Source organism: Trachinotus anak, unplaced genomic scaffold (genome assembly GCF_046630095.1).
Source record: "Trachinotus anak isolate AG129_WGS33_773 ecotype Australia unplaced genomic scaffold, CSIRO_AGI_Tana_v1 ptg000011l, whole genome shotgun sequence".
Lineage (NCBI taxonomy): Eukaryota > Metazoa > Chordata > Actinopteri > Carangiformes > Carangidae > Trachinotus > Trachinotus anak.
Window position 1 is genome coordinate 5,035,238 of NW_027273862.1, and position 10,762 is coordinate 5,045,999.

The 10,762-nt window shown below is 39.6% G+C and overlaps 1 protein-coding gene across 2 annotated transcripts; it reads left to right on the forward strand.

Moving 5' to 3' along the window:
* Window positions 1-888: 888 nt before the first annotated feature.
* Window positions 889-9,144, forward strand: tdp1 (tyrosyl-DNA phosphodiesterase 1). Of its 2 annotated transcripts, none has more exons than XM_071488168.1 (16): window positions 889-1,028; window positions 1,498-2,170; window positions 2,344-2,387; window positions 2,938-2,993; window positions 3,333-3,429; window positions 3,610-3,644; window positions 4,105-4,197; window positions 4,315-4,485; window positions 4,724-4,802; window positions 5,787-5,963; window positions 6,376-6,424; window positions 6,612-6,678; window positions 7,391-7,498; window positions 7,774-7,876; window positions 8,121-8,226; window positions 8,877-9,144. In XM_071488168.1, the coding sequence occupies exons 2-16, from the start codon at window positions 1,564-1,566 to the stop codon at window positions 8,948-8,950; spliced, it is 1,866 nt and encodes a 621-aa protein (XP_071344269.1). In that variant the 5' UTR covers window positions 889-1,028; window positions 1,498-1,563; the 3' UTR covers window positions 8,951-9,144. The 2 variants fall into 2 exon arrangements, with proteins under 2 accessions (XP_071344269.1, XP_071344268.1); XM_071488167.1 differs by lacking the exon at window positions 889-1,028 and adding an exon at window positions 1,279-1,420.
* Window positions 9,145-10,762: the final 1,618 nt, after the last annotated feature.

A 10,762-nucleotide genomic window follows, 5' to 3' on the forward strand; every position in this document is an offset into this window, starting at 1 on the left:
ATTTAAAATCTCATTCATTTTATCTGCATTTGTTTACATGTTTTATTACATAGAAGTTGTTTTAAATAGTAGAGATTGAATTGAATTGATTATTCAGCATGTCTTATGAGACCATTTGACACAGTGAGAACAAGTCAAAGGCAGTAAAAATGGACAGCAACAACATTAAAACAGATAATTTACAAGAATAAGAGCAGAAAGGCTCTCCTCCCAAACTGCTCCAGTGGAGTCGGGTTTTACTGGTCACCAGCAGAGAAATGTGGTAAAGCTTCAAATAGTCACAGTTCGTTTTATATTTTTTGTATTAAATGAAATGTGAATAAATGCATGTAAAATCTAAATTTTCATTTTCTTCCTTTTTCTGTTGTAAGCCCTTTTAAACACTAGTTTTCTGAACCTTGTTTGTTGATATGACTGAGTGGACATGCTGCCCAGACTTAATCTCCACACTGTAATGTGCTGTGTGGGGTCCCCCTGACCTCTGACCTCTGACCTGTGTTTCTGTTTCTTCACAACAGTCCTCATCAACATCTCTGGGCCTTTAATTCCCATATTCCTTGTGCTTTACTGTCCCAATCCAGCAATGATTTATGAAATATGATTTCTGGGACAAGATATCAAAATGCGTCACCCAACATACAGTATAAGAAACCTCTATCCCAGTATGTACAAGTTATGTTATGTCACTTTCTTGCTTCACCAAATAAAACAAATAAAATTATTATTATTGTTGTTGTTGTTGTTGTTGTTATTGTTATTATTGTTGTTGTTGTTGTTGTTATTATTATAAGGAGTCCTTGTATCATACACCGTCCGTAGCTTGTGTTTACATTTCGCCGATGTGGCGGAACCTTCGTGCAGTTCCGCCACATCGAGTTTCGACCCGGACACATATTTCTTGTTCCTGCACAGTGTTTGTGCGTGTTTAATGTAGGTGCATTGTATGAAGTTTGCTCAGCGGTGGATTGATAAGAGTCTCTACATTCACAACAGCATTAACCTGCGCTGCGGCTCATTTATCTGACGTGGTAAAGCAAACACACAATCTTATCGTATTTCTGTTTGATAATCAATGCATAACTTGCACGATCTGTGTTTTTCTTGGATTATCTTTAGAGATTTGTTACTCGATATGTTTTAAATGAGCTATCTTGTTTTCACTGCTGTCTGTTTTTGTGTAGCTAATTCATTTTTTTCGTCTTAACATATTTTTCATGTCTATATGCATTTTGTCCACAGTTTATACCACAGTTTGAAAAAGCCTATGCATCTTACTCCCTGGTCAGAGACACCCAAATAAATCATTTCTGCAAAACATACTCTATTATTCAAAATTTAATCTATCTCCATTAGGTTATGAACAGTAATTGTCATAGTCAGGGTACGAAGATAAGGCAAACAGGTGGAGGTGACAATGCAGGTAAAATCAGGGTAAATTTAAGCCATATCAATATGTGATTTGCATTTTGAATGCAGATGTATTCTTTTTGAATTCAGGCCTATTCACTGACTGACCAGTGGTTTGACCATAAGCTCACTCATCCTGAGTGCCTCTGGTCAGGCATGTCTCAGGACAGTCAACACGGGAAGTGGACCATCTCCAGCAGTGATGATGATGATGATGATCTTCCACCCTCCGGGAAAACAACATCTAAGCCCCACCAACCAGCTGTATCTGGTCGCAGCTCATGTCGGTCTGCCTCTCCCCCTGGCCACAAACTGGAACCAGTATCAGCCACTGTGGAGGTGAAAGCTGAACCAACCAAACCTGCTGTGTCCTCACTTGTCATTGGCTCTGAGGCCAGACAGTCAGCTGCAATGAACCAGAAGAATCCGGTAAAGTATGAAACTAGTCCTTCATTGGCTGGAAAGCGGAAGAAAGAGGTGTCAGACGGTTCAGGCTGGGCTCTCTCAGATAGTGATGGAGATGACGGAGATGTGAAAAGTCTCAGTAACTTACCAAAGAAGGAACCTCCAAGCCCCAAAACAAAGAAACCGAAGGTGGTGAATGAGCGTCCTCCCAGTCCCCACGGCCGGTTCTACTACATCGACGAGCCAGAGGACTTCTTTGAGTCCAGTATTCCTTGTCTGAATGACACCTACAGGTTTTACCTCAACAAAGTCACAGGCCTGGACAGGAAATACAACAGTGGAGCACTGCACATTAAAGGTGAGTTTGAGTTTTATTCCTCCCATGATCATGGCACCTGTTTGTGACTGCTGATTTCTGTGGGGATCTTTTGCACATTTGAAACCAGTGGAGCACAGCTACCATCATTTCTCATCATCAGTCTTTTATTAATTAGTCTTATCAAGTAATCTTTACTATTTTCTTTCACCTAGACATTCTCTCCCCGTTATTTGGGACCTTGAAAGAGTCTGTTCAGGTGAGTAACCATGTAACCTGACAAAGCTATTTTATGTCCTCTTTTTTACCCATGATAGCACACGCTACTTTGTTACAGACATTCATAGTCTCCAAAGGATGAAGACTATTGACTTCTCCTCTAGTGCCACCATGAGGTTGACATTTTAGTTTTTTAGTCAAACGTCTCGACAATGACAATTGTATAGTTTTGGTGCCCAGAGGATGAAACCCAGTGACTTTAAGTGACTTATTATCTGGTGCTGTCATGAGGTGAAAATTAAATTAGGTTTAGGTTTTTGGTTTTGCAGTTATTACAAAATATCTACAAAAAACTAATGGCATTCCCATCAACCTCAGAAAGAAAGAAATGAATACGGTAAACATTATAGCTGCTAAACATCAGCATGTTAGCATTGTCATTTTGAGCATGTTAGCATGCAGATATTATTGTTTAGCTCAAGCACCGCCGTGCCTAAGTCCAGCCTCACAGAGCTGCTATCATGGCTGTAGACTCTTTTTTGCCAGGTCTAGAGTGGATTTCAGCCGTTAATATCCTCTTTTTTTCCTAGTTTAACTACTGCTTTGATATTGCCTGGATGGTTAAACAGTACCCATCGGAGTTCAGGTAAGTTCTGCTTCTTTGCTACCATCACATTATCACAAACCTATACTCATTTTTCTTAATCTGTTGTAGACTTTATGATTGCAAATGAAGCTCCCTTATTACAACATACATATTCATTGTGCACTTCTGCTGCTTGCCATGAATGAATTCATACTTTTATTCAACAGTGTCTAAAAAGAAACAGAACAATAAATGTATAAAACTATCTGGGAAGCATTTAGGAGATTGTTTGTTTGGCTTGGTTGAGGGTTTTACAAGCCTCAAATCTGGATGATGAAATTCTTTTATTCTTTTTGTATGCATCAAATCAATAATAATAAATTGTGATTGTGTTTTCAGGGATCGTCCAGTTCTGATTGTCCACGGAGATAAGAGGGAGGCCAAGGCCCGGCTGCTCCAGCAGGCTCAGCCCTTTCCACATATTCGATTCTGCCAGGTATAGTCTTCACCGCCACAGAAAACAGTTAGTGAAGTGCAGTTTTTTTGAAGTACAATTTGGTTGATATTTTATACCCTTTAATCTGCAAAGTGAAACAGTCATAGTGGGATATTCCTGTGAGTGAGACTGTACCTTTTCCCTTTAAATGGGACTAATGCGTGTGCTTTTCTGTGACAGGCCAAGCTGGATATTGCTTTTGGAACTCATCACACGTAAGAATTTCTCTCCTTACCTGGCATTATACCTGCTGATTTTTTGTCGTTGTCAGTTTTGGACATTGCTGTTGGGACGTCTCTAGCTTTCACACTTATAAACGCCCTGTACGCCCACACGTGTTTTCAATTAGGCTGATTCATTAGACCTTCAGTCAGGTGGATGCTTGGAGTGAGGTGATGTCTCCAAACTCTGTGTATTAATATAAATGATAAAGGTGTGAGTGATGCCACCCTGACAGACATCCTGACCCGTTGGAGCAGGACAAGCCCAGGTGTAATCAGTAACATTAATAACAACATTAATTACTTGCACCTGTTAGATACACCTGTGCTTTTTCTGCTATGTCAAGTCAAAATGTCTGCTTTTATTATTATTGCAGTGTTATCATGCTTTATCATCTTTGACTCCCTGTACGCTCTGCATGAAATTATTAACACTGTCTGTGTCGTTGCGCAGCAAGATGATGTTGCTGTGGTATGAGGAAGGCTTCAGAGTCATTATTCTCACCTCCAACCTCATCAGAGCCGACTGGTACCAGAAAACGCAAGGGTGAGTCTGTCTGTTCCAGTAATTATTTCCACCATTATTAAACACATGAAAACGAAAGACAGTCCAACATGCTGCAGGGTGTAAGGTTTGTTTATGGTTCTATTATTTCCAAACCAGGATGTGGATGAGCCCTCTGTTTCCTCGGTTACCTAAGGGCAGCAGTGCGAGTGCAGGTGAGTCACCCACCTTCTTCAAGAGGGACCTGCTGGATTACCTGGCATCGTACCGCGCACCAGAACTCGAGGAGTGGATCCAACGAATCAAAGAGCACGACCTGTCGGAGACCAGGTTAACATGAGGCACCTGCAGATACACATGTGCATACATACAGATGTGATGCAGACTCTATGTTAACATTTCTTTAGATGTAAGGAAATATAACTTTAACTCTCACACCCAATCAGGTAACATTTGTATTAGTGTGTTGCTAAATGTTGATTGTGCAGTTGTGATTTAGTTCAGTGCAGTTGTTTGTGAATGTAACATCTGGATTACGGGCTACACTAATATCGTCCTGTCTTTTCAGGGTGTATTTGGTTGGCTCAACCCCAGGCAGGTATGTTGGCTCAGACATGGAGCGCTGGGGCCACCTGAGGCTGAGGAAGGTAAAAAGAAATTACTTTTTCCTTCTCTAATTCCCTTTCATCCTACCTTTCTCTTGCTAACTTGTCACTAAATTACAGTTGTCCAAGACAAAGAAAAGTCAACAGCTGCCAGGAGTTTAATTATGTTAGGTTTTATATTACTGACAGTCTAATATTTTCACTAAGAGGAGAGATGGGGCTTTTGTGCAGTGTTGTGAGTTTATTTCTTACTTACTGTACTGTGTTACATAAATGACACAGAGAGCAAAAAAAAGTTTAGAGTTAAAAGAGAGTTTTTTCTTGTACTACAAATCATTATTTCTAACCATTTTACAGAAATACTTCATCACACTCTCACATAATTTATTTCAAATTTTTTTGTTTAAGTTGATTGTAGTCCATGCATTGGAAATCAGGTCTTAAAACTCTATTGTGCCGATGTCATTACATTTTTTGTGGAAAGTTTCAACAAGCGAGATGTAACAGTTTGCTACTGAATGGCTTTGCACACACAGATGATTTTGGAAAGTGAAACCTGGCAATCAGTGATGTTTATAAATGAACGAACACGGACAGTGTGGACAGGATGATGCAAATTTATCCATTTCTTGCATTATAAATGTTGCTGTTTAGCAGCTGACTTTTAATTTTAAAATCGCACAAACACAAAACATGTTGCATTACTACCCAATAACAAGACAAGCTTAATACTCACTGTGATGTCTGAGATGAGTTTCAAGCCTCTGTACATTGATTTTCAAATTGTATTGAAATTAATTGAAACTTCTGCTGCCTGGTATTCAGGATATCGATCTAAAAATGTCTGGTGTACCTGAGAAAAGTCCTAATGTTCACATTGGATGCTGACTGGCTTTTAGTCAGAGCTTTAGCAGAACTGTTCATATTGCTTTAAGTCATTTTCCAAAGAAACACCATTAAAATAGTTTAATAATAATATAATAATGTGACTATTTACACGTCTTTCTTCTCTTCTTATTTCTCTAGCTGTTGTATGACCACACAGAACCAATACCCGGCGAGGAACGGTGGCCTTTGATTGGCCAGTTCTCCAGCATCGGCTCCATGGGGCTGGATAAGACCAAATGGTTGGCAGGGGAATTTCTACGCACCTTGACCACACTGGGGAAATCTTCTCTTCGTTCAGACCCCCCCATGCACTTGGTATGTTCCTCCAGCATTAACTTGATGTGGTCTTTTGCTTGAATGTTGCAGCATTCAAATGCTATGAGAGAGAGAGTACAATTTTATTTCTTTGACTGCTTTTGCAATTGCTTTTGGGTACTAGGTTCTTTTAGCATTTGTTGCCACTTGCTCAACAAGCATCACGTGTTTACACTTCCTTACAGTCCCTGCAGGATATTCAATTACCAAAAATCAATTTCAAAAGACTCAATAAAGAGCTGCTTTTCAGTTCTGTGTGATCTCGGACATGCCCTGTCATTTTAGTCACATGCCTGATAGAAATTTCTCTCTCTTAAGTGTCTCGTCAAATGCAGATATTTACAGAAACATAAACCAGTTTCAGAAATTGAGATTAGACTGAATGAGATGCTAATGGGTTGACATTTTGCAGCTGTATCCATCAGTAGAAGATGTGAGGACTAGTTTAGAGGGCTATCCAGGTGAGCACTGTTTTTATATATTCATATATATTAATATGTCTATTGTATATTGGAGAAGAATTTATTAAGTGTGCTTGATTATTCATTTATTTATTTATCTATTATATATTGTACTGTCTTGATTGATCTGTATTATTTGGTGACTGTTTTGTACTTAATTGTGATATACATCTTTTCTATCCTCCAGCGGGAGGCTCTCTCCCCTACAGCATCCAAACAGCTCAGAAACAGCTCTGGCTCCACTCCTACTTTCAGTAAGTTTAATGCTTTGCTACTACTCATCACAATTCAGTCCTACTGTAAGGGTGCACTGGTAGTTACATCATCAGTATTGCAGTCCTTTTTTTCTCATCTTGCCACTCCCAAACTAGCTGTCGCTTTTTTTGTTTATTTTCCACTGCAACGCCAAGGGTCCCGTTGAGACTGTGCTTTCCTAGAGGCTAAATGCATGACAAGTGATTAAGAGATTTAAGAATGATGTCTGAAAATTACTGTAATGTGTGTGTAGGTCCACCAGTAAAGGAACAACCTGGTTCTGAATGCAGATATTTGTATACTTTAGAAGATTTAGATAAATAGATTTTAATGAGCAGTGTGTTTCCCTTGAATAATCAGCTAATTTAGTTGACAAACAAATTTTGTATGGCAGCTAATATTACTGAGATGATGAAGCTGCCATATATGAGAAAGCTGCTCCTAGCCAGTGTCGGACTTCCAACATAATGTAACATCACCTGAAAGTTGTCTGTAGAGCGGGTTAACTAGTCACAACATCTGTGGTTTATTGATAATACACCAAATACTGCACCTGGTTACTGGTTAGTTTATGCAGTTCTGTCCACAAAGCCACATTTTTCAAGTTAATTGAACAGATGAGTGAAATATTGTGTGTGTGTGTGTGTGTGTGTGTGTGTGTGTGTGTGTGTGTGTGTGTGTGTGTGTGTGTGTGTGTGTGTGTGAACATAGCCGCTGGAAGGCAAATACAACAGGAAGAAGTCATGCAATGCCGCACATCAAGACATACATGAGGGCGTCACCAGATTTCACTCAGCTTGCCTGGTTCCTCGTCACAAGGTGAGTGTGAGAGCTTCATTTCATTTGTTCATTTTCATTAAGTGAAGTTATTTATGTTTCTTTATTTGTACATATGAATTGTTTTGTTTTTTATTTTAGAGACAGACAAACCAGCTGCCAAACATTTTGGCAGCATTGTGTTGTAAAAAAAACCCACACTAATGCAGATGATCTAAAATGATCACGTCATGTTATTTATGTGCAGAAATGATCCTTTCCTTATAACACAGATGCACATAAACATAAATTAAACCCTCTTTCTGTGTGTCTTTCAGTGCCAACCTGTCCAAAGCAGCGTGGGGTGCCCTGGAGAAGAACAACAGTCAGGTGATGGTTCGTTCGTACGAGCTGGGAGTCCTCTACGTGCCCTCTGCCTTTGTAAGCGCAGCACACACGAACAAACAGTAGCTCTACACTGATATGTTTCGACTGCTGGAGTGACATGGCTGCAGTGAATGTGACAACATGAATTAATCATGCACACCTCTAAATGTTTTCATCATTAAAACATATGAATGACAGTATTACACATACTGGATGACAAAAGTTGTTCTTCCTGATTTCTGAATTATACAGAAGTGTATTATTATGTTTATTTAGTGTGATGATTGTCTCTTTACAGAACATGAAGACCTTCCCTGTTCACAAAAATCCATTTCCTGTCTCCTCATCCTCCTCTGGTTTCCCTGTGCCCTTTGACCTCCCTCCTACCAGCTACTCTTCTAAAGGTACGGGAATGTGTGTGGTGTTGTGTATGAAATCTACTGTATATATTTATCTACAGGTTAAAATACCACTTGATCTCTTTTTGTACTGATGTGTCTTGGTATGGGTAAAATAGAAATTTCAACTTCAGCGTTGTACTGAACACAATGGTCAGTTAAACCTTTTTTAGTTCAAATTGCAGTCACAATGTCATCTATCATGAAAATCATGGTCGTTTTCTGTCTGCTATGTTCACTGTGAAATGCACTGTGGGTAATATTTGTTTCTGGCTCCAGTATAGAAACAGGGTGGGACTGAGGGTCACTTATTTTAGTAGAATATTAGTAGAATAAAAGTAAAATATTGTTCCTAACTTATGATTAGTTAAATCTAAACCATTTCATATTGTTTAGTTCTGAAGCACAGCCAATGCAATTCAGTTTCATTCAGCAAACCAGCACGTTTGAATGTGCATAATTTAAAATCGATGAACAACGATAATGAATGGGATGTCAGAGGAGCTGCAGAGATATTAATGTTTGTATGAGACTTGCTCTTCCACTTACACAGTGAATGAAAACACTGCACAAATGCAGCCATGTTGTCCAGTGTAATGGCCCTTTAAACATAGTATCCCTCTGATTGTACTGACCTCTTCTCTGCCTGTTTTCAGATCAGCCTTGGATCTGGAACATTCCTTACAACCAGGCTCCCGACACACACGGCAACATCTGGGTTCCCTCCTGAACACGCACGCACATACACACACACATAAACACACACACATAAACACACACACCTCTCTTACTTTGAAACTGCTGTGATTGTAACTGTCCAAATTATGTCTAGATGTTAGTTGTCTTTAACATTTATTTTTATATTTTATACTGTAATGTAGACTCAAATGTTTTGTACCAATGAATAAAATAATGTTTTGCCCACTTATGTTCTGTAAAGTGTGGTCATACGTCTGTTTGTAAATGTTGCAACAAGATTTAAATGTGAAAGGACGGGACCTCATTAGTTTGGGTTATAGATATTATGGATTTAATTATATTATTACTTAATTTAATTATTAGGATCCCACTGAGATTAGTCTTCACTTTTGTCCCATGGGATGTGACCAACACGGCATCACAAAATAACTAAACAACATAGATTATTGAAGGAGAACAAAATGCATCCTGAGGTCAGGTGGGATCATATTGCTGTTTAATGCAGCAGATTCAGCATCTTACTGAGTTTATCTGAGATCCAGCAGCAGTAAACTTAAAGTGACAGCTCAGCATTGACCACCTCTTTCAAATCAAAATTGCCTTACAGAAAGTTATGATGATGACCTCCTGTGCTTATTTGTTGATCTTTGTAGTGGACATACCCGGCCTGGCATCAGTCACAAGCCATTAAAGAAGTTCGTAGTAAGGACATGCAGAGTTATGGGCTGGAATTTGACATTTTCTTACTCTTCCCACCATCAAACTATCAAATTGATAGGGAACAGAGACAAAGGACCAAACAGACCAGCATTTAGCAGGTCACACAGACATATACAACCAGACCACGGGTCAAATGGTCATCTCCAGAGGATTACAAGGCAAAATTGGAGTAAACAACCAAAATCTTCATGTTGGTAACAATAAGACTCTGCTAAGGTGTGAATTCTGAGATCCACAATGTCTATTATTATTATTATTATTATTATTATTCACATTTAATCACAGGCCTGCTGTGCAACACACATTTATTATTAGCCCTAGGAAACATTGATCATGTTGTTTGGTCAGTTAACCACTGATTACTTTAAGGTTTTGAAGGATGTAGGCCTGATATGAACTCCATGTTTATATTGTTCCTTTCTGTGATTATTAGTGCCATTAGGTTTATATGTTGTCTCATTTGATGTTTAATGTTCATAGTGGAAGACGGGTGTGCGAGTTTTTAAACAATTCAAAAGCTCTGTAATTACTCCCTCCTCTAGTTGAAACAAAGGGAGAAGACAGGTAAAGCCCCTAAAGCGTTGCCAGACCCCGGGGGGTGAAACTGTTGTGGTCATGTCACACGCTGCCTTTTTTGCCTATTTTTACGAGCCAAGTCAAAACCGACTGAATTAAGCAGCAGCAGAAGAGCCTCAGACTATTTTTTGTAACTTTTTAATCATCATCAGGATCTCATTTTTTAAAGAGTTTTAAGAGTCACCTGCCCAAAGCCAGTCTCCTCTAAAGTCAGGTCTGTAAAGTTCAGCGCTGTAATTAAAGAGTTATCTCACATCGACCCGCAAGAGACGCCAGCAGACAAACACGATCTGCCCACGACCGCCTGCAGAGAAGCACACCAAGAAGTCACCAGTGCCCCAGGAAGAAAGTCTGCTGGCCGGCTTCCCCTGAAGCTGAAGCCGCGGAGAGACACCCGCAGAGCCGCCAGACCCACCCAGAGTCCGCCGAGCCGCTCACCTGCCTCCAGCCGCAGCGCAGGCTCCTCAGGACTGGGTTGATGTCGAGATGAAGTAATATCCAATCATCAGATTTCGTTCATAGACATAGAAGTGGCTTATTACTGAGT

What these genes read in the sequence shown, in the direction of transcription:
- tdp1 (XM_071488167.1), top strand. An exon ending in TGGTACCAGAAAACGCAAGG is followed by an intron (nt 4,198 to 4,314) that starts GTGAGTCTGTCT and finishes TTTCCAAACCAG; the next exon opens with GATGTGGATGAGCCCTCTGT. An exon ending in GCCTGGTTCCTCGTCACAAG is followed by an intron (nt 7,499 to 7,773) that starts GTGAGTGTGAGA and finishes TGTGTCTTTCAG; the next exon opens with TGCCAACCTGTCCAAAGCAG.